Source organism: Bos grunniens, chromosome 11 (genome assembly GCF_055505025.1).
Source record: "Bos grunniens cultivar Pamir isolate PY7600 chromosome 11, Bosgru_T2T1.0, whole genome shotgun sequence".
Taxonomy (NCBI): Eukaryota; Metazoa; Chordata; class Mammalia; order Artiodactyla; family Bovidae; genus Bos; species Bos grunniens.
Window position 1 is genome coordinate 76743460 of NC_141175.1, and position 23896 is coordinate 76767355.

The 23896-nt window shown below is 42.5% G+C and overlaps 2 protein-coding genes across 37 annotated transcripts in view; one reads left to right on the forward strand and one right to left on the reverse strand.

The window, feature by feature from the left end:
* GTF2A1L (general transcription factor IIA subunit 1 like) overlaps positions 1-23896 on the reverse strand; it is a 170652-nt gene that overhangs the window by 63377 nt on the left and 83379 nt on the right. The gene's annotated exons all lie outside the window — the stretch shown is intronic.
* The window catches only part of LHCGR (luteinizing hormone/choriogonadotropin receptor), a 137419-nt gene that overhangs the window by 13250 nt on the left and 100273 nt on the right, over positions 1-23896 (forward strand). For 10 of the 32 annotated variants that reach the window (XM_086327002.1, XM_086326987.1, XM_086327007.1 and 7 more), the window contains exons 2-6: positions 8058-8129; positions 10204-10278; positions 13670-13744; positions 15667-15741; positions 15830-15907. The exons of 3 other annotated variants lie outside the window; for them this stretch is intronic. In XM_086327002.1, coding sequence (XP_086183128.1) covers positions 8058-8129; positions 10204-10278; positions 13670-13744; positions 15667-15741; positions 15830-15907 — 375 coding nt within the window. The remainder of the gene's footprint in view (positions 1-8057; positions 8130-10203; positions 10279-13669; positions 13745-15666; positions 15742-15829; positions 15908-23896) is intronic. 19 more of the 32 variants (XM_086326990.1, XM_086327017.1, XM_086327020.1 and 16 more) reach the window with 9 other exon arrangements.

A 23896-nucleotide genomic window follows, 5' to 3' on the forward strand; every position in this document is an offset into this window, starting at 1 on the left:
AAGACAAGGGTAAAAGGTGACAGAAAACTCATCCAATTTGTGTGCATTCCTTCTGAGTGCACTAAAGGTCAGCCATGCAGAAAGGAGAGGGGTAAGACTGTGGGCCTAAGAGAGAGCTGAGAAAAACAGAGTCAATGGGGTTCAGCCACATACATCTCAACGTCGATCGATATAAAAATTATTAATGAGGTGCTTTATTTTGCTTTGCCAAGTCTTTGACATCTGGTGTGTATTTGAAACTTACAGTGTATCTCTGTTTGGCCTGGATGTATTTCAAGTGCTCAATACCCGTATGTGGCTGGCGGCTGCATTTTTGGACAGTGCCAGTTTGGTGTATTGGTTATATGAGGGGAAGTGTGGCTGATAGGCCTGGCAAAGGAAGTTTAAGCTTTTGTTTCAGGGGCCTCGAATGCAAGGCTGAGACATTTGTAGAAAAGTAGACAGGTCAAGAGGAGGGACAGAAGAATCTGAGCATTAGAGTGACGTGGTGGGAGTTACCAGGAAAGGCCCTACTAGGCAGAGGAAACTCAGGATGGCGTGAAGAGAAACCAATATGTGGACTACAGAGCAGCCAAGGGGAAGAATGGCCAAGGAGAACGACAGTGGGGAAAGAAGAAAGGGGCTGTGACACTAGGAGTTCAATGGTGAACAGAGGAAACGCTCATACAAAACACCTGGTGAATTCTCAAAAAACAGTGCAGAAAAAGAGAAACTATTTTTAATGTAGCCATTAGTGCTGAGGAAGACAGGGGAGAGGAAGAAAGAGCACCCTGGTAGGCTCTAAAAGCTTCATGGGAAAACAGGAAGTTAGGGGACTTCCCTGGTGGCTCAGATGGTAAAGAATCTGCCTGCAGTGCAGGAGACCCAGGTTTGATCCCTGGGTTGGGACAATCCCCTGGAGAAGAGAATGGCTATCCACTCCAGTATTCTTGCCTAGAGAATTCCATGGACAGAGGCGTCTAGTGGGCTACAGTCCATGGGGTCACCAAGAGTCGGACATGACTGAGTGACTCACACTTTGAAGTTAAAGACTGTGAGCACATACCCTCAAGAAGCTGGTGGCTCTAACAGAAGCAAGGTTTTTGCAGAAGAACCAGAGGACTGTGTAGTGGGGTGTATCAACACACCCCTAAGGAACAGGACTGTTGTGATTTGACTAACGTAGGACATAGCACTGGACCAGGAACAGAGTAACCTATGTTCTAGTCCCGGTCTGCTGCTGAACTGCCCTGCCGTTTCGGGGAAGTCATTTCACTTTTCCCCACTTAAGACTCTTCATCTAAAGTGAGGGGTTGGACCAAACCACTTGCAAGCAATCCTTTTTATTGTGATTCACTGAATCTAATGCAGGAAGTGCTTAAAAGTGTATTCCCAGATTCTCTGATTTAAAACTTTAACATATTGGATGCCCATCTATACTGACTTCATATTTCAGTTAACATTGACATCTCGGTTTCCTCCAGGTAAATGCTAAAGACAAGAGGCCAATAAAAGAAGACATACTCAGTAATGAAGTTACCAAATACATTAATGCATTTGAAAGCATAATGGTTTAAAATCATTTGTGAAGGGGAAAGCCACTTTTATTTCATTCCAAGATGAAAGCAAGTTTATTATAATGACTGACTTTGAAAAGAACGCAGGAATTCTCAAGTCTCTGTTCAATGTAGAACAAGGTCTTATGTAATAAATACAAAAACATTAACATTCTTTTAAAGTTGAACAATTCAGTGTTTAATGCTCCCATTTCTGAGTTCATTTGCAAACATATCTTTGACCATCCCGGGTTTATGTCTTTTTCTCTTCCTCTGATTTTTCAGTGTTTTAAAATTCAGGGTGTGTAGCTATGCAAAATGGCTGGATGTTTGTAGCTTTCTTAAATTGGTAATACAGATGGCTTTTCTAAACAATTAGAGGGAAATGAATGAAAACATTTCATTTCTGCCATTCTGAGCAGAAGAGGTGAAGGCTCCAGCAAGGTGAACAAGACCCCATCCAGGCGTTGAGGACTCCAGATTAGCATGGGATTTCTTCCCTGGCTTTTGTCTTCCTCTGGTCCTGCTCAGCCTGTGGGCTTCAGCAGGTGGTCCTACCCTGGAAAGCATCTGTGCACTCCAAGCTCCTAAAATGCAGGGGGAAGTGGGGGAACCTACAGTTGTAATTGGTTTGAGGCAATACCTATCTTTAAAAGGAGAGTGTGTCAGTTAAACCGTGTTTTTCATTCACCTAGGGAATTTGCTATTTAAAGGAGCCTTTCATCAGCTCCTCCTGTAGAACAAAGAACTCTTTAATAACACAAATGTCTCCCAATGGACAGGTTTTTATAAGCAAGGATTTCTAAATCTTGGGCTTCTTTAAAGGGGGACAAAGAAACTCCTGATTCTGAAACTCTCCTGCTAACATTATGTTGAACGTTCATTAACAAACCAGTGAGCTGGACAAACTGGCTTCTTCCAAGGTCATCTGTATTATTAAACTCAGAAGAAAAAAAAAATAAGAGGGGCCCAAGCCCCACCCTTGATCCCTCAAAGAGACATTAGGAACAATTAAGGAGGACCTGATAATCTTCTTCAAGGGGACTAGGTTCATCTGAATGCTATTTGTTATCTGTTGTTGGGCTCTGACAGAAGGTGAGCTGGTGCCTTGACAACTGGGGCTGGCTAGGAAGGGCATTGAGTCGGGGCCCAGGTGAAAGAGTTGATGTAAAGGAGGTCTGAAAGCAGGATGGCTTTCATGAGCAGTTCCACATTAGGCAAGACAAATGGGCTGGACCTTTAGTCTATGCATCCAGGCTTCCCCGATGGTTCAGCAGGTAAAGATTCTGCCTACAAATGCAGGAGATGCTGGTTTGATCCCTGGGTCAGGAAGACCCCCTGGAGGAGGAAATGGCACCCACTCCAGTATTCTTGCCTGAAAAATCCCATGGACAGAGAGGCCTGCCAGGCTATATAGTCCATGGGGTTGCAAAGAGTCAGGCACAACTAAGTATAGGCATGACCAGTCACTGGATACCCAGGAAAGAAGGCCTAATATTGAGTGAAGTGGCAACCTAAGGCTGACAGGAATTCCAGGAGGGCAACTCAGCCGAGAACTTCAGTTGCCGACTCTCCCAATATCTGGGGGAATGGCTGCTGTGCTCAGCCACTCAGTCATGTCCAACTCTTTTGCAACCCCATGGACTGAAGTCCACCAGGCTCCTCTGTCCATGGGATTTTCCAGGCAAGAATACAGGAGTGGATCACCATTTCCTTCTCCAAGGGGTCTTCCTGACCCAGGGATAGAACCCATGTCTCCAAGTCTCCTGCATTGCAGGTAGATTCTTTATCGCTTCCCAAAATGCACCTCAGTCCTAAAAGAAGACTGTGGCAGCCTACCACAGCATCCACTAGAGGAATTAACCCAGCTGCACTGGGTGGCCCCAGCAAAGGGTCAGCATCTACGCCATGGGACTCAGTTTGCAAGTGAGAACCCAGCAGTGAGAGATATTATATTGATCCTAATCAGATAGCAGAGAATGAGATGGCTGGATGGCATCATCAACTCAATGGACATGAATTTGAGCAAGCTCTGGGAGTTGGTGATGGACAGGGAAGCCTGGCATGCTACAGTCCATGGGGTTGCAGAGTCAGACACAACTGAGTGACTGAACTGAGCTGAACCAGATAGTACCTAGAAACCTATCCAGGTCAGCAGTGTCTTCTGAGAGGCAGAAATACAGGGCTCAAGATCTGGCGATTGGCAGAAAGGAAGGTCAGAGGCTTTCCTTCTGGATGGACTTTGGGGAGACCAGGCAGGGTACAGGATAAGAAATCAAGGCCAAAATAAGTACCAGTGCAGGGGGAGCATAGTTTCAGGTACTAAGGTACACCATAGGCAACCATCCTGATGTATGTTCATATGTTTTCTAATGTCTGGTGTGCCTGTATTTTAATTCTGCAAGTAGTATTGTGCATATATGTCATTAATTTCTTAGGCATTTCTCTTTTTTAATTTTTTTTAATTTAAATTTATTTCTTTTAATTAGAGGCTAATTACTTTACAATATTGTACTGGTTTTGCCATGCATCAACATGAAGGCATTTCTCTTAACACCATGATTCTAAGATCCACACACACTGCTCCGTGTACCTTTACACACTTGCTCCTACCTGCCGACCCCTTAGGTAAGTGTGCACATTTCACCATTCCCTCAAGAAAATCTTTGTGAAGGTTTCCTTAAGTATCAGTGTGAGAACTTCTCTGGGATGTATACAGGAGTAGAACCACAGGGTTATTGGGACAATTGTCCACGTTGCTAAGAGCTTCTGGCTTCATGGGTAGAATCACAGAAGCATCAAACAGGAAAAGGATCGCCTCCAAAGGGAGTACATTGAGATGGTTATTAACAAATCATGGGCCACATGAACAAACATTTAAATACAGGATACAGACACGTGAATGCTTCGGAACTGCTGCCCTTGGAAAATGAATCAGGAAGGAATACATGACGTCACTAAAATAAAAATGTGTCTGTGGAGGAAACAGTTCGGGATTCATAGGCCCACCTTCCCCATATCACTTCATGCCAATACTTCTGTTGTGAAAAGCTTGGTGCACCTGTCTCACCCCATCTCTCCCTCCATCCTCTGACCCCCAGGCCTCTTTTCTGGGGCCAGCCACATCCATAAAGCTACCTGCTGTTCACTCGGTGTCTCTTTTATGGACGGCACTCTGTTTTCACTCTCATCACTAGCCTTTCCTGCTCTGCAGCATCAACATCAACTCTACAAAATTTCATCTTGCACCAGGGCTGTTGCACAGTCACTGGGAGCAGCCAGTGATGATCTACAGCTTCTCTCACTTCTCTCCAACCCTTGCTCCTTACCCCTCATCCCTCCATCAATCAAACACTCAGGTGTCCTCCCTGGGTCAGCTCTGAGCCAAACTGCTCTCCTGGGAGCCACACGTGCTCCCTTTTGGAGGAGAAGGCTGCCTGCTAAGAGGCTTCAGCTTCTGAGCTGCATTTGCATGAATAAACAGCTCTGAAGGGTTCAGTTGAAGCTTTTATGTAAACACTCTCCAAAATATGTTCTGCACTGCATTATCCCCAGCAATAAAGATTCTGGAATCAGAATTTGGCTGTCAGTTTTATTGATGTTGCATGGGGTACAGTAGAATACAGCTTTCTCTTCTGGAAATTTATTGACTTGGCAGTGCAGAGAGCAATAAAACTGTGTTTTTAATCAGTAAGCCAAGCAGACATGATTCCAGAAGAAATATAGGAAGCAAACATGCCATCATAAGAAGATTTCTCCCTGTCCTGTCCCTGTTCTTCTCAGATGTTCTGTCAAATAAGTTTGGGTACTGAAGGATATGCTTGGTGGGACTGTCTTCAGGAATAAAATTAGAGGACCAAGTTTGGATTACTTGTTCTAGGTTGTAACACCTCTAAGAGATTGTTGAGTGCAAGTGTTTTTCTGCAATGAAATTTCTTTGCATTAGCTCCTAGAGAGGAATTACTGGTAAGCTGCTTTGCAGGAGGAATAGCAAGAGTGTAACATGCTTCTTCTCAAGAGAAGCGAGGGTCCAGTGCCTGTCCTTTCACTGTGCTCAGTGAGGAAGAGTGAGTGACCTGGCATATATCCGAAGGAAGTGAAATCACTACTCTTGGAGACATCTGCATCCCATATTCCTGGCAGCATTATTCATAATAGCCAAGATATAGGAACAACCTAAAGTTATTTGACAGATGAATGGACAGAGAAAATATGGTGTGTGTATATATATACCTTGTGTGTGTATATATATACACAACAGAATATTTTTCAGACATAACAAGAAGGAAGTTTGCCATTTGCAGCAACATGGATGAAACTGGAAAGCATTATGCTAAGTGAAATAAGCTAGAGAAAGACAAATGCTACATGGTATTATTTCTCTCTGAAATCTAGGGGGAAAAAAACAATTTCATAGAAACAGAGAATAGAAATGGTGGTCACCAGTGACCACGGGCAAGGGAAAATGAAGATACAAGTCAAAGGGTACAAACGTTCAGTTATAAGAAGAATAGGTTCTGAGGATCTAATGTACCGCAAGGCGGCTATAGTTAAGAATAGGTGGCTATTCAAAAGAGACACAGATGTAAAGAACAGTCTTTTGGACTCTGTGGGAGAAGGTGAGGGTGGGATGATGTGAGAAAATAACATTGAAACATGTATATTATCATATGTGAAACAGATCGCCAGTCCAGGTTCGATGCATGAGACAGGGTGCTCAGGGCTGGTGCACTGGGATGACCCTGAGGGATGGGATGGGGAGGGAGGTGGGAGGGGGTTTCAGGATGGGGAACACATGTACACCCGTGGTGGATTCATGTCAATGTATGGCAAAGACCACCACAATATTGTAAAGTAATTAGCCTCCAATTAAATTAATAAAAAAAAAAGAATAGGTGGCTATTGTGTATTTGAAAAGTTGCTGAGCTGAATACTCTTACCACACACACACACTCACACATACATGTTAACTGAGATGTGACCGATGTGTTGAGGTGACAGGATGTGTTCATTATCTTGATATCGGTAGTCATTCCACAATGTGTGTATATATCTAATTTGCATATATCTAATTATCATGTTGTACCCTTTAAATATATACAATTATATTTGTCAATTATCCCTCAATAAAGTTGGGAAAAAAGAAGAGAGAGTGGGGGTTAGGAGCCATATACTTCAGCCCATATCGCACAGTGGGAAGAACATTTGGACTCTGTCAGCTTGGTCGTGTCACCTGGTCCAGGTTACTGAATTTCTTCGGATCAAGTTTCTTCGGCTATTGAAGGGAAATACCTGCCTCACACCATTGTTAAGTGGATAAAATAAGGTTAGAAGTGGGTGTGCATAGTTTACACAGCATGTTACAAGTCCCAGGAGCAAGTCCTTTCTGGAACTGTAAGACATCTCACTGATTCTTACCTGCTCGTCATGGAGGAGGTGTGCTCTCCCAGCAGGTAAGCCAGGCTCTGCTGCATACACAGAAAAGCAAGGCAGCATCTCCACTTCTGTTCTCCATACTCTCAATACTCACTTCCCTCCTGAAATGCCTGGTCCACTCCCCGCCTCTCTTCCAGTCCCTGGGCCAAATCCTTCAATCAGTGTAGATGCTTGATAAATTCCGGTTAACCTTCATCTCTGCCTTGCAGATGCTTTCTCCTGAGTTATCTTAACCCAGGCTCCTTTATCACTCGTACGTTGTCCTATTCTGGTTTTGCTCTCGCTGAGTGGTCACTCTTTTCTCAACTTTTTGTAATGCGTAACTTTGATCTCAATTCAAGAACACTCAGATTGTTCTTCTGGATATAAGTAAGAGCCTGAAGGAGTCTCTTTAGATGTTTCCCTCAAATGGCATGAGATTAAATGGCATTAAATCAAAATGGCATTTGATTAACCATAGGAGCAAAGTGGTCTGGTTGAGATAGTATTAAAATGGGCTGCCTGGGGAAGATGGTATAGAGCGAAATAGGAGCATGCTGTTAGTGAATCTTCCCTTCTCCTACCTGCCTGGTTTTCAATTGTATTTTCACCATCCATTTCTCCACTCTACCCAAGACAGCTTCTTTTCTATCCTCCCAACAAGCCTATATGTCCACTCTTAAACTATGTGTTAACTGCTTACTTGGTACCAAGCCCGATTCTTTATACAGGTTATCTTGATTAATTTTCACAATGACCCTGTGAAATAGGAATTATTATTTCAATTTTATAGACAAAGGACCTGAAATAGAGGATCTAAATAGTATGCTTAGGGTCTTGTAGCCAGGTAGTAGAAGAGTGGAGATTTGACCCTGGGTGCATCTGATCCCAAGGTTCACTATCTTAACCACAAAATTACACACTTTTTGATAAAGACCAAGAATTAGTCATGGCACATTTCTTTATTGATAGAAGTTAGAATTTTCGACCTGAATCTAGCTATTGGGAACTCTGCGATCACACACATACACACACATTTCATTCATGAACTTAAAAGGCACCGAATCTTAAATCTTAAACTCTTGGCTTTCCTTTTTTCTTTTCTAGATCACTCACCTATCTCTCTATCAAAGTAATCCCATCTCAAGCTTTCAGAGGACTTAATGAGGTCATAAAAATGTAAGTAAGATACTGCATATCAAAAAACATTCATAATTGAAATAAAATTTTTTCTCAGAGAACACATAGTTGAAAAGTGGTAATTTTTCTAGGAGAGAAACTGTGTTTAGGAAACCCTAGTATTTTTATCTTTAAAATACAAATAATATCCAGGGACCTTTGAAGAAAAGGGATGATTTTCAAGAGTCATTAAAATTCAGATAATTAACCTTGTCTCAACAAACTGAATGCATTTTGATAGGTGATGATAAACTACTCCAATAAAAAAAAAAAAAGATTCCAATCATAAAAAACTCCCTCTGCTAGAGCGGCTGTTTCCTCATGTCACATTTTTAGATAACACCCGCATAGAAGAAAATGTGTTGAAAGTTTATTGTGCATCAGAAGACTATCTTTGTATCCAAATAATAAGTATATAACAAATACAGTATTTGTATCTATATTGATAAAAGGCGTTTATCAAAAGTGTAAAGCAGCCTGACAATGCAATGTGCTCTCAGTGCAATGTGTAACTTCAATCCTATGTTCGTGGGTCAGCTTCTAGGACACAAAAGCCCATATATGGAAAGGGAGTATGGAGTCCAGTATTCCAGCATCCTCCTTAATGTCAGTCTGAGTCACAGGACCTCAGAGGCCATTTAGATGCTTCCAGAGAGCATCTTAACAATTTTCAAGGCTTTGAAAACAGATCTGCATCTCTGAAGATGCTACATCATCAGTCCTGGTTCTTCGGGGGAATCTCTGACTGCTCTTAGGGTATTAGCAAGCAATCAGATCAGATCAGATCAGTCGCTCAGTCGTGTCCGACTCTTTGTGATCCCATGAATCGCAGCATGCCAGGCCTCCCTGTCCATCACCAACTCCCAGAGTTCACTGAGACTCACGTCCATAGGAACATTAAAAATAATTTGTTAAGAATTAGTGCGTATTATAGGAAATTCATTGCAGGTTACAGAAATGTCAGTTTGCCTGAGGCTAACCTTTACTCTTCTGCTCTCAAGAATTTTAAATGTTGAGTTTTGAAAACTTTGAATGCATTAAGACCTCCTAGTGAGAAAAGCAGCCACAGTTAAATAAGCAAAACTATTAGGTAGGAATAAGATGAATCAGCCTAGAACTATCCACTACTGTGTTTTCATAAAAGATCTTAACTGCCTTAGACTCAGCCTTCCTGTGGGCTAAAGCTCATCAAGTCTGAAACCTTCAGTGAATGTTAACCTTAGAATTTGAGACTCTTTTCTCAGCTGGCAGCAAATGATAGCTTATATGGGGGTTTTAGGGTAACATTGACATTACCCACATGCTTGGGGGTGATATATGGCAAAGTTGGTTCCTTTACTTTTGTGTTTCTTTTTTAAAAAAATTAATTCATTCACATATCTACTCATTCATTGATACCCTAAATGCCAGACTATACGAAGCCACTAGGGATTCAGGAGTGACTAGGACATAGTCTCTGTCCTTAGTTTGCTGACAAAGTGAGGAAAATGGTCATATACAAATAGACAGTCACAACCCAATAAGGACACTTCATGCAGGAGTTGACCACTCTGCAGCTGCCTCAGAAGAGGATTTGGGAGAGGGGTAAAGAGTCAAGAAACCAGGAATCCTAACCCAAATTAAAACCTCACTAGAGTGATGGAGTTGGGAACCCAGACATTTTGATCCTGATCCCGAATCTTCTTATAAGCACTATTTGCCTCTCCTCTCAGAATTTTAATGCCCAAAGCTATAAAACAAGGGAATCCAACTGGATTTCCCCAGAGGACATGTCTACTTCCAACAATCTGTAACTCTGAGTCCACAGATAAATAAGCAAAACGGTCACATTAACGGGAAATACTGAAACTTGCATTTCAACTGCATCTGGGTTGTAGGTGCCCATTCGGGCTCCTAGAGGGAGGTGTGAGCACGTTATGATGTGAGGACAACTTAAGGCATCCCTATTCTTTTTTAAAGGGACACACCCCCTACCCATTGTTGGGTCATGCATACAACTTATTATCATGCAGAAACAATCATTTATTTCATGCTTCTTTTTCCTTTTTTTTTTTTTTTTCTCTCTCTCCCCTAGTGAAATCTCTCAGAGTGATTCCCTGGAAAAGATAGAAGCTAATGCCTTTGACAACCTCCTCAATTTGTCTGAAATGTAAGCATCAGCTAACAGATAGTTTATTGCTGTACACTATTACCCTCACTGGCTGGAGCCCACTCAGTATTTGTATTCAAGCATCCATAGCTAGGAATGCAAGAGGAAAAGACTGCAGCAATTACTAGGTCTGGGCAGGCACCAATTTCTGTCACTGCAGTGTCCTGCAGGTTGCCATGGTGACAACTGCTTCTCCCTGGGAGCTGTATAAATTCTGAAACTTCACAACACAAAGTTGGAAATTAAAATTGACATTGTGGAGTCCTGCCAAGTAGCTCTTACCTTGGAAGGAAGGGTATGGAGTCCTTGAGGTGGTGGAATATTTAGAAAGGAGCTTAGAGTCTTCCCTGGTGGCTCAGAGGATAAAGTGTCTGCCTGCAATTCAGGAGACCCGGGTTCAATCCCTGGGTTGGGAAGATCCCCTGGAGAAGGAAATGGCAACCCACTCTAATATTCTTGCCTGGAGAATCCCATGGACAAAGGAGCCTGGCGGGCTATAGTCCACGGGGTCGCAAAGAGTCGGACACGACTGAGCAACTTCACTTTCACTTTCACTTTCACTTAGAGATCATGAATTAGTTCACTGGGGACTATTTGGACATATTCACTTATTTAGTAAATGGTTCTTAGAAACCTACCATGTAAAAGTGTTTGACACGTGTATGTTGGATTTGTTGTTGTGACATTTTTGAACTGATTCTTAATAATAATCCTTTCCAAATTATCATTTTCTTCCAATTTACAAAAAAGGGGGAATGGGAGAAGACTAGCTTGATTCAATTTTCAGATGTCACACAGCAAGTTAGCGCCAGAGTTAATAAGACTAGAAATCAGGTCATGTGACTCCTAAACCAGGCTTCTTACTGCTGCCCAGTTTGACCCAAATCTGAACTTCTACAAGCTGCATCAGCAGAGGAGTTTCCAAAGTTAAGGAAGCAGAAAAGATATTAGCAACAAATATATTTTGAGCACTCGTTCTCAGCCTTTATTTCCTCTAGGTTGTGTCATTTAATCCTTGCAGCTGCCCTGCAAAGTGGGGTAATTATCCCTTTTGTTCACAGGAAGGAATGGAGGCTCAGAAGGGTCGGTAACTTGACCAAAGTGGCACCTTCGACAATGCCAGGGCTGGAATTCAACCCCAGCCCATGTCTTCAAAGCTTGTGTATTTTCCACTGTACCACAAGGCCCCCCTATGAATGGTCCAATTAGCAATCATCTAGAGAGGATAATGAATTAATAAGTATGTGGGTACACATGTCCAACTAAGGGTCAAATGATCCTGGAATACAGAGGAGGTAAAATTTACATCTCCCCCAAGAGATGACAGTGTAACCAGGGAAGTAAGACTAATTCACCAAACAGAGGGAAATCCAAAATAACAGGTATTTAAGTGCAAAAGGTATAGTCTGGACTTCGCTGGGAAGTAGAATTTCATGGTGGGAGTGGGGTAGGGGAAGGTCATTTCTGTTACATCATTTCCATTACCAGTCCTACCTGGACCTGGAAATCTGAAAATCTGTAGTTTTTTTTTTTCTTTTTTTTTTTAATTTTATTTTATTTTTAAACTTTACATAATTGTATTAGTTTTGCCAAATATCAAAATGAATCCGCCACAGGTATACATGTGTTCCCCATCCTGAACCCTCCTCCCTCCTCCCTCCCCATACCATCCCTTTGGGTCGTCCCAGTGCACTAGCCCCAAGCATCCATTTTAACAGACTTCCCAAGCAATGTTGAACCACAGCAGCTTGAGATAAATAAAACTGCTCATGATGTAAAGCAGTTTTATTTAATAGATAAAGATATCTATCTTTATATAGATGTAAAGATAAATTATCAATTTATAGATAGATAAAGTATCAATTTATTAATACAGAAAGAAAAATAAAGTGCTCTAAGGAAAGGAAGGCCCTGAGACTAGAATGTCAGCTCCCCACAGCTCTCTTTGCCTTGTTTACAGCTGGATCTCCAGCACCTAGAACAGTGCCTGGTACATGGAGGTATTCAATAAATGTTTGTTCAATGAATGGATGGATGAGTGGTCAGATTCCAAAAGAGTCTTAAGAAACAGAAGTTCTTTCCATCCTACCCACCTAATGTCTTATATGGCCCAAGACTGCTTGACTTAGTTGTTGTAAAGTTAATTTCAACAAAAAGTCCCTCACCTCTAAAGAATCAAAGGGATGTAAAGGACAGAAGTCGACACCATGATGGGAAACTATAGTAAGGTGGAATACACGCTAGACTTGGATTTGGAAAAGCTGTGTTCACCTCCAAGCTCTGCTACTTCTCAGTTCTGTGATTAGAGACCAGTCATTCAGCGTCCTGATTTCATCCACTGTTGTCAACACTGGAAGGCTCACTGTGAACCAGACGCGCACATTCACCGTTCAAAACCCACTCTATGAGGAAGTCAGGCTTCAGGTGATGCATCCAAGGTCATACGACTAGTAACACCAGCCTGTTAAACCAAGCTGACACCGGAGTCCATCCACCTAACCAATACTCTAGATTTTCTCTACAGAACAAGAGGAATTATCATTTCCTTCCGTGGCTGTTGCCTGGGTTTAAAAAGCCAGAGACATTTACTGACCTTTTATTGAATCCATAGTAGACAGTAAATGTAGCTGCTTTTCAAAGTCACTGGGGAACTAGGAGGAAAGGCATTAATACCACTGCAGTGCTGTGCTTTTCCATTTTGCCAAGCCCTGCCTTGTGCATTATCTCTACCTGCTATGTTACTCCCTACCAACCTGTGAGGCAGAGGAAGTGCTATTATTATTCTAATTTTACAGTAGGGAGCACTAGGTCAGGGACGTTAGAAGGCCTGGCATCATCACACAACCAGTTATCTATAGAATGGATGTAATAACCCCCAAATGCAAGCCCCTAGCATCAGCCCTGGGCTATTCCAAAGGCTGAGTGCCCATCTGAATAACCGGTCAGTGTGACTGCCAGCCACTACGAAGATGACCAGTTTGTCTCCAAGAGCAAACAGCCAATTCATTCATTTCTCTTGAGAGTGAAATTGCCCGTCACCCCCAGTGTGCTGGCTCCATGGTTGGGCAGGATCTAGCTGGCCAGGAGCCCTGGATGTTGGTTATTACTCGGGGGCAGGAAGGAGAGCAGGCAGAATGGAACAGACTCCCAGCTATAATGCTTACACTTATCTCAGCAAGATGTTGAAAGCAGAACTCCTGGCAGTAGCCGGCGGGCTCTCATCGTCCCGTTTCTACCCCGAGGGTCTCGGGAGCACCCCTCAAGCACAAGAAAGTCACTTGATTTTCTTGGTGCCATTTTCAGCCAGCACCCTCTGGTGACCACGGCCTTGTGCAGTCCAAATAAAGCACATCTATTAAACTGCTGCCTGTTTTTCCATTTCTCTTTACAGACTGATCCAGAACACTAAAAACCTGGTGCACATTGAGGCTGGAGCGTTTACAAATCTCCCTCGGTTAAAATACCTGTGAGGAATTTTCCTTTTTAAGCAATAGGGGCAGGGGATGTGGGCATCTGATGAAAACTTAAACAGTTAAAAGGTTGGGAAGAATTTTTAAACCACATACTTAGCATTATTTGCATGTCTGTCTTCAGCTTTCTGATTAAAAGCTAATCAGCACTTCCTATTAACCACTATGCTGGGTGCTTTTGAATACATGTAAGTGGTTCCCGACGTTTTCTTTGTCCCAAACCTCCAAGAAGGATATCACCCCCTTGCAATGATTTTCAAAGTGATGGTGGGCATAGGGCAGGGAGGTCAGGACACTTTAAAAAGGGTAAGTCGGACTCTCTAAGGTGAGGTGGTGATATAGACAGGGCACAGGTGAAAGTGGAGAGGCAGTTCTGATTTGACCCCCATCCATGGTTAAAAATTCCTGACCTCATTTCCCTCATGTGTTCATTCATTCACTCAGCGAATTTTAAAGTATTGCCTTGAGTAGGCCTTGTGCCATAGAAACCAAACCATTATTTTCTATTTCCCATTAAACCTTATTAAGCCCACTAGTTAGCATTACAAGTTGACTACCACTGTAGCCTAGCAGATTCATCACCTTGCCAGCAAAACAAGAATCCCTGTAACGGGATACAAATCTATAAACTAGTCACCCTGGATCTTTTCACATATCAAGTAATCATTTATTCACAGACAAAAAAATGAACATTTAACCCTCTGATATAGATGTCCATTCTCTCTTCCTCCTGATGAATTAAATTTCATAAAATCCCCAAAGGAAGCAAAGTCCACCACCTCTAGCAGCCCTGCCCTGGGCCACGAGCATAGCCCCTTTGGCTGCTCTAACTCTGGATGACAATTCCTAACTCAAGTGTACTGCTTTTCCAGACCTCCAAGGGATCTACAGGATGCATAAGCATCTGCAGTATCAAATACATTGGAAAAACATAAGAAAATCCCCAAACCAAATTTGACCACTGCAGCCCCTTGTTATCTAAGAATCACTGCTTTTATTAAACAGCATCTTCACCCCTAAAATACAATATTCCCCCAACCCAGTACACACTGCAGTCCAAGCCCACACTGCCTTCACCAGTCACAGAGAGGACAAGGATTCCATGTGATCTGGGGTAACAGGTAGGGAGGAGAACCAGAGAGAGCCAAAAGAGAAACCTGGACTCCTTTCTTCATCACCAGAGTGCTGGGCAGTTCAGTTCAGCTGTCCACAATCCATGACTGGTGAATTTAAAACTCGGCTGGGAAGATCCAGACGCTGGACTCCTCTCAAGGAGTCCCATTCTTGTGTAATAAAATATCCTTCAATCTAACCTATCAGTGAAGTCTCACTCCTCTTTGAAGGCTAAGTAAAAGGTGGGAGGAAAAGAGGAAGAGCCTTGAGTAGCTCCAAAACCAAAAGAATGTTCCTTGATCAGTGAAATACAGGGAAGAACTCCCTGAATTGTAAGGTAGCTAAATAAAGGGAGATTTTTAATAATGAGGATATGATTTCTCACATGGAGATTAATCTTCCTGAAGTGTTTGAGTTAAAACCTGTTCTAAAGTGAGAGATGCTTTCTAGAACCATTAAGAACACAGAATACACTAATTAGCAAAAGGAAATGGAACGCAATACAATAGGAAACTGCAATTGATGCAATAGGAAAAAGACAAGCTGGAAATACAAATGCAAATGAGAAAGACAGAAGAGTTTGGCCCCATCCCTTAGATCTCTAAAAGGAGCAACTTCCCCCATAGTGTTAGGGGCTTTTAATTCTGATCCTCAACAGCCAGAAGTGTTACTGAGAGAGCCAAACTCCACATTTTAGTGAAAAGAGTTATCTGCATAGTGTCTTTCTACTGTTTTTATCTTTATTCCTTAGTAACAATCCCCTATACTCACTCTGCCCACATTCCCATCCTGCCCCAAATCACAGAAGCATCTGTAATACAGGCATCCACAAGCTTCCAGATGTTACGAAGATCTTCTCCTCTGAATTTAATTTCATTCTGTAAGTACCAGGCTGATTGCTATGCATAAGAGTTTCCTATTTGCAGCTGAAATTTAGAAAGTAAATATTTCTCATTTCATTCCTCAAGGGAAATTTGTGATAACTTACACATAACCACCATACCAAGAAATGCTTTTCAAGGGATGAATAACGAATCCATAACGCTGTAAGTAAATGCGCAAATTCAGGCCCTGCCATGCAGCTCCTACTATTCCCACTTCTAGCTTGAGGTGGGCTCTTTCTTATCTTTCATCACGTTCCTAACTCACTGCTGACATTCTTTCTGACCTAAAATGCCAAGGGTGAGAGGAGTCATGTGGGATGGCAGCTAGGTCATCTGTTCCTGTGACAGCCAACCAACCCATTAAGTTCAAAATTAATCAAATAGGCCCTGAGGATTTACAGTGACCGAATTTCCAGCTGATGAAATTGTTCACTACATCGATGGACTGCTTTGAAGCTAAAAACAGACAGCCTGGAGAGCAGTGACTGCCCTGGTAACAAGAGAGCACAAAAATTTCAAGTTTCAACCGAGAAGAGGTTGGAAGGATATTCTTCAAGTAGGTAGAGTAGCTGATCAAAGGACCCTGCTCCTTCTCTCTCTCTCTCTCAGTTATTTTTCACCTTCTCCTTGGAACCTGCTTACTTTGTTTCTGAAGGAACACCAACTATGCCCATTCCCTACATCCTTTCATACTTGAAAATAATGTCTTCTCATCTGGCAGTCACTCATCAGGGTACCAGGCACACAAGCCAATCCCTTCCATGCTCTTTCGTAAGGCCTCACTACTAAATATATGGTCCATGGACAAGCATCTATAGTGTCTTCTGAGAGCTGGTAAGAAACGCAGATTCTCAGGCTCATCCCAGACGCACCGACTCAGAATCTGCATTTTAATAGATTCGAAGTGATTCACATCACATTAAAGTTCGAGCTAAGATAACCCAACTTATTCTCTTCACTGTACACCTGCCTGACTTCCTTCCCGTTAGATCCCTGCCCTCTTCACATGAACCACCTTCCTTGGCTCCACCATTCAGAGGCAGAATCCTGGACACCATGTCTCATTTATCTCCAAAGCCCGGTGACCCGTGTTCAATTCTGCTCCCACATCCACATCTTCTCACTCATTCTGCTTCGGTTACATTCCATGGCAGGATCATGATAAGACAATCAATGACCTTAAATGTCCTTAAAGAAAGAGAGAGCATGTGCTGATGATGCAGAGATGAGGAGCTAGTTGTGAAACAAGAGAAGAGACCATCTCAGAGGATTGTCTTTTATACAATGGATTCTAGAAATTGCTATCAATGGTGCACTGCATTTGATTAGTAATTTTACTGTCAGATCAGATCAGATCAGTTGCTCAGTCATGTCTGACTCTTTGTGACCCCATGAATCGCAGCACGCCAGGCCTCCCTGTCCATCACCAACTCCCGGAGTTCACTCAGACTCACGTCCATCGAGTCAGTGATGCCATCCAGCCATCTCATCCTGTCGTCCCCTTCTCCTCTTGCCCCCAATCCCTCCCAGCATCAGAGTCTTTTCCAATGAGTCACCTCTTCACATGAGGTGGCCAAAGTACTGGAGTTCCAGCTTTAGCATCATTCCTTCCAAAGAAATCCCAGGGCTGATCTCCTTTAGAATGGACTGGTTGGATCTCCTTGCAGTCCAAGGGACTCTCAAGAGTCTTCTCCAACACCACAGTTCAAAAGCATCAATTCTTCAGTGCTCAGCCTTTTTCACAGTCCAACTCTCACATCCATACATGACCACAGGAAAAACCATAGCCTTGACTAGATGGACCTTTGTTAGCAAAGTAATGTCTCTGCTTTTGTTTTGTTTTTTTTTTTAATTTTATTTTATTTTTAAACTTTACAATATTGTATTGGTTTTTCCAAATATCGAAATGAATCCGCCACAGGTATACATGTGTTCCCCATCCTGAACCCTCCTCCCTCCTCCCTCCCCATACCATCCCTCTGGGTCGTCCCAGTGCACCAGCCCCAAGCATCCAGTATTGTGCATCGAACCTGGACTGGCGACTCATTTCATATATGATATTATACATGTTTCAATGCCATTCTCCCAAATCTTCCCACCCTGTCCCTCTCCTGTCTCTGCTTTTGAATATGCTATCTAGGTTGGTCATAATTTTCCTTCCAAGGAGTAAGCATCTTTAATTTCATGGCTGCAGTCATCATCTGCAGTGATTTTGGAGCCCAAAAAACTAAAGTCTGACACTGTTTCCACTGTTTCCCCATCTATTTGCCATGAAGTGATGGGACTGGATGCCATGATCGTTTTCTGAATGTTGAGCTTTAAGCCAACTTTTTCACTCTCCACTTTCACTTTCATCAAGAGGCTTTTTAGTTCCTCTTCACTTTCTGCCATAAGGGTGGTGTCATCTGCATATCTGAGGTTATTGATATTTCTCCCGGCAATCTTGATTCCAGCTTGTGTTTCTTCCAGTCCAATGTTTCTCATGATGTACTCTGCATATAAGTTAAATAAACAGGGTGACAATATACAGTCTTGACACACTCCTTTTCCTATTTGGAACCAGTCTGTTGTTCCATGTCCAGTTCTAACTGTTGCTTCCTGACCTGCATACAGATTTCTCAAGAGGCAGATCAGGTGGTCTGGTATTCCCATCTCTTTCAGAATTTTCCACAGTTTATTGTGATCCACACAGTCAAAGGCTTTGGCATAGTCAAGAAAGCAGAAATAGGTGTTTTTCTGGAACTCTCTTGCTTTTTCCATGATCCAGTGGATGTTGGCAATTTGATCTCTGGTTCCTCTGCCTTTTCTAAAACCAGCTTGAACATCAGGAAGTTCACGGTTCACATATTGCTGAAACCTGGGTTGGAGAATTTTGAGCATTACTTTACTAGTATGTGAGATGAGTGCAATTGTGCAGTAGTTTGAGCATTCTTTGGCATTGCCTTTCTTTGGGATTGGAATGAAAACTGACCTTTTCCAATCCTGTGGCCACTGCTGAGTTTTCCACATTTGCTGGCATATTGAGTGCAGCACTTTCACAGCATCATCTTTCAGGATTTGGAATAGCTCAACTAGAATTCCATCACCTCCACTAGCTTTGTTTGTAGTGATGCTTCCTAAGGCCCACTTGACTTCACATTCCAGGATGTCTGGCTCTAGATGAGTGATCACACCATCGTGATTATCTGGGTCATGAAGATCTTTTTTGTACAGTTCTTCTGTGTATTCTTGCCATCTCTTTTTAATATCTTCTGCTTCTGTTAGGTCCATACCATTTCTGTCTTTTCTTGAGCCCATCTTTGCATGAAATGTTCCTTTGGTATCTCTGATTTTCTTGAAGAGATCTCTAGTCATTCCCATTCTGTTGTTTTCCTCTATTTCTTTGCATTGATCGCTGAGGAAGGATTTCTTATCCCTCCTTGCTATTCTTTGGAACTCTGCATTCAGATGCTTATATCTTTCCTTTTCTCCTTTGCTTTTCACTTCTCTTCTTTCACAGCTATTTGTAAGGCCTCCCCAGACAGCCATTTTGCTTTTACTGTGCGTAAGTATAATTCTACACATACAGTTATCATGTTACAAAACTGTGGCCAATACAGCCTGGACTCAAGAGTGTTGCAATCAAAAGAATACAGAGCAGCAACCAGAAATAATTTCAAAATAACTCAAATTCTTACTTTGCATCTCTTACACATCAGAAAGGAGTCTAGATCCTAGAAAAACTTCTCTAGAGTCTTTCTACTCCTCCACTTCCCTCAGGTACTGTAGCTCTTCTAGCTGTTCATAAAGCCTTTCTGACTCACCATCACCTATGGATCAGGAACTACTCATTCATCATGTCCCCTGTCAGGAACAGGGCATTTACAGAGCACTGCATGCCTTAGGATTTGGGGTCTTTCCATGTCTTTACTGAAGACACAAAAGACATATAAGACCCATGTCTTTGGGAAGCTCACAATCTCAATGGGAGAAAACATGAAAGAATAATACAAGCCAGTAGACATTCACTGTGAGTGTGTGGTACACAGAAATGAGAAGTCTTGGAGAGGTTCTCTTAGGCTGAGAAGTCAGGCTGCAGACCTGAGTGAGACCTTGCAGAATCAGTGGCACCTGTATGAGTAAATATGATAAAAGTGGCTAATATTTATATAGCACTTATTAAGTGCCTGCTGCTGCTGCTGCTAAGTCACTTCAGTCGTGTCCAACTCTGTGCGACCCCACAGACAGCAGCCCACGAGGCTTCCCTGTCCCTGGGATTCTCCAGGCAAGAACACTGGAGTGGGTTGCCATTTCCTTATCCAATACCTGGAAGTGAAAAGTGAAAGTGAAGTCGCTCAGTCGTGTCTGACTCTATGCGACCCCATGGACTGCAGCCTACCAGGCTCCTTCATCCACGGGATTTTCCAGGCAAGAGTACTGGAGTGGGGTGCCATTGCCTTCTCCTATTAAATGCCTACACTGTTTAAAAGTACTTTTTAAAAAACTCATTTAAATCTTGCAACCCTACAAGGTAGGGCCTGTCCACCCCACGTTTAGATGAGGCAACCAAGACACTGAGAAGTTAAGTAATTCACCCCAGGTCAAGCTTTAGTCTCAGACAGTCTTGGCTCCAGAGTCATGGTCTTAACCATTAATGTGGTACCATATACAGAGAAAAAGGGGGTGAACATTCCAAGTGAACATGAGCAAAAGCATGGCAGTGGGAAGGAGGAAAAGAGGATGAGGCATATCTATTGGCAGTTGGAAAAGACATTTAGATGAATGGGGGGGTGGAGGAAACACTGGATTGCAGAGCATTTTCAATGCAGGGTTAAGGGGCTAACAGCTTAGAAATAACCCTGAAAAAAAAAGTATTAAGAAGAAACCACTCAGTAGAAGAGCTTTTATTCAAAGATCACAAATAGCCAAGACTTCCTTTGATTCTGACCTAAATCTGAAAGTAATCAGGAAAACAGTAGCAAGTACTCCTCCCAGATATAAGCACAGCCATGGGAGAGGAGTGCAACGAGAATGGGAGGAAGAACAGAAGATGGGGAAGAAGACCAATAAGAAAATGAATGTTGAGATAAGCCATGGGGCTCTATGAGTTCACACGATGGGGCCGCCTCACAAAACCCAAGGGGAAACCAACGATTTCTTCTCACACGTCACATTTCAGCATCTTGTACAGTGTACAGGAGCTGCACAGTGTTTTTATTAGGGGCCATTAACTTATTTTAGTTATGATTTTAAGAAGAATAGTGCCTACCAGCAGGGCCTAATTGCCCCACTTCTGAAGTTAACGAGGACTGCAGCTCCATCTCGCCCAGGGAGCCCATGAGGGATTGTGCCTCCATCTCCCTCCTCACTCTTGGCCCTTCATCTGGAAGGGAGTGATTAGTCATTTGCTTGGCACTTATTCTCAGCTGAATGGGCCTTTCTGTACATGAAGAATCATGTGGAGCACCCCGCTGGAAAAGGGTATTACATTCAAAGAGGAAAACCTTATTTCCTCAGCTATAAAGTTCAACTCTCTAATTAGAAAATAATGAAGGCAAGCCTTCTCTTCTCATTATTAGTTGTAGTTGAGATTTCGCTTTTTATGGAAGGGTTCCTGCCCTCCCCCCGCCCAGATCTTTACCAACTGTGAGCTCTTTTAATGAAAACAAAACACTTCACTTGATGCTGGAGAAGCTCAGTGGGGCTAATACTAAAACTATGCATTATGCTCTTATGTCCCTTTAAAGCCATTTGCTTTTCATTAAATCTCCTCAAGAGGCTACCTTGAAATGCCCCCCACCCTGAATGAGCAGGATTTGGCTGCACCACCTTTACAATATTCTAAATGACTTGTCATACCAGGCTCAAAAAAGGAGTCAACCTTGATTCACATCTGAACTCCTCACAGAGAAGGAAAGGTCATGGCAATCAATTCTCTAAGACCCTTCAGAGAAGGGTGGCCCGGCAAAGGAGGACAAGATCCCTGGCTGCACCCGCGATGAGCCGCAGTGAGGAGATTGTTGGGCCCTCAAGTAGAAAAGCCTGGGCATTAGCCCTGGCTCTAAGTCCACCTGGTTTAAGCCAAGTCACAGACCCGCGACAAACTTTCCAATGGGACTACTCATACCTCCTCGTGCAAACTCAATTCAGTCACATTGTGACAACCACACTGTATCACCACTTAAAAGCTCATATTTAGCAAGCCGATTATTTCACACCATCATGAAAACGTGTCTCATCATCTCTTTTTAAATACTTTTTTTTTATTTTGAAAAATTCAACTGACAAATAGAATCACTTTTCATTTGTCTTTCCACTAACGAAAGGAAAGAGCAGCACCATGAACACCCCTGCACATCTCACCTAGCTTCACCTACTATCATCGTCTTGCCACATCCACGCCATCCTGTATATGTAAATATATACAACACATTTCCCTTTTGCCAAACCATCCAAAAGAAGTTTATAGACATGATACTTCCAAATACTTCAGCATTTATTTCCCTAAACAGAAACATTCTCTGGAACTACAACACCATTACACCTAAGAAAATCAACATGGATTTAATGACATCATCCAACTTATAGTCTGTGTTCAAATGAAAATGTCTTTGACAGATTTTTTTTAAAACTCAGAATTCAAACATTATCCATAGCATTTTTGCTGTTATGTCCCTTAGACCTCCCAACCTCACCCCCTGAGAACTGCCCTCCTGACTTCCTCTGCTCTGCAAAACACAAATTCCTTTGAGGGCTTAGGCCAGTTGTCTGGACTCCTCCAACTATACTGTCCTGATTAGATGTTAAATGTCTCTCTCTGCATCAGACCAGGAGGTGTATCATGTCACGGGATGCCACTCCTTGGCCATTTGGCTATGGAGGTACTGCCAGACCTCTTCATTTTAAGGGCATGTTTCTCCCTTTGTCATAATTCAGCAAACCATCATGGGATACTTTGAGTTCATGTGACCATCCATTGGCCAACAACCTTTCACCTAATGGTTTCAGCATTCATTCATTATTCAGTTATTATAGAGAGCTATAAAATGGTAATTTTAAATGTATCACTCCTCTACGTTTATCAGCCAGCACTCTTCTGTATAAAAAAGGGTTTTTTTTTTTATTCATTCTCCTCTCTTTCTCTCTTTTTAAGTATCACTACAAAACATGGATTTTTCAAAAATGTTATTCAATGTATTGTTCTCCATTGCTATCATTATTATTTTGAATGCATGTCACCTTTTTATTGTTGCATATGGTAAGCTGGCACGAACTTGGCCGTAGTGGAGGGAAACATAAAAACTCAGTACTGCTGAAAAGCAAGAGGTGTGCTCATATCAGAGGGAGGAATTCCTTGCTACAGAGAATGTGAGTCCCACAAATATGGGAGAGTTCTGATGAACATCCAAAACTAGGGTCATGGCAGCATCCAGCAGTGACCAGAGACAGTTATCCACACGACCACTGCCAGGGCCCCCACTGAAGCAGTGTCTTCATGCATGAAGAAGTATTCAGATATAAAAGGATTTCAGCAAAGTATTATAAGAAGAAAGTGGTGATTTTAGGATCCCCCTTCTTTAGGATGGTGTTTGCATGGTCATCTGATAAAAATTTGCTTACAGATATACCACCACAGGGCAGATTTTCTAGAAGAGTGTGTTAGTGATTCCACAAGGTCTGAGTCCACCATGCAGCTTCTCTGACTTCTCTAACCCCAGAGAACTTCTCCAAGACTTCTCATTTCTGCACACCACACATGCTCACAGGGAATGTCTCCTGGTTTGTATTATTCTTTCATTACTTCATGTTTTCACTCACTGAGATTATGATCCTCTCAAGAACATGGATGCAGGAGGAAATAGCAACCCACTCCAGTATCCTTGCCTGGGAAATTCCATGGACAGAGGAGCCTGGCAGGCTACAGTCTATGGGATTGCAAAGAGTCAGACACGACTCAGTGACTAAGCATGCAAGGACATGGATCTTATGTATCTTGTGTCCTCAATAAAGACATGGGAGGACCCCAGATCCTAAGGTATGTGATACTTCCCCATTCAGTGGGGGCACTCTTTGAGACCCTGAGGATCTATAAACCTAAGCTAAGCTTTCTTCTTTGAAATCATTCAAAAACAAGTTGGCTTCATGATCTGAGTGGGAACTATGGCAGAATGT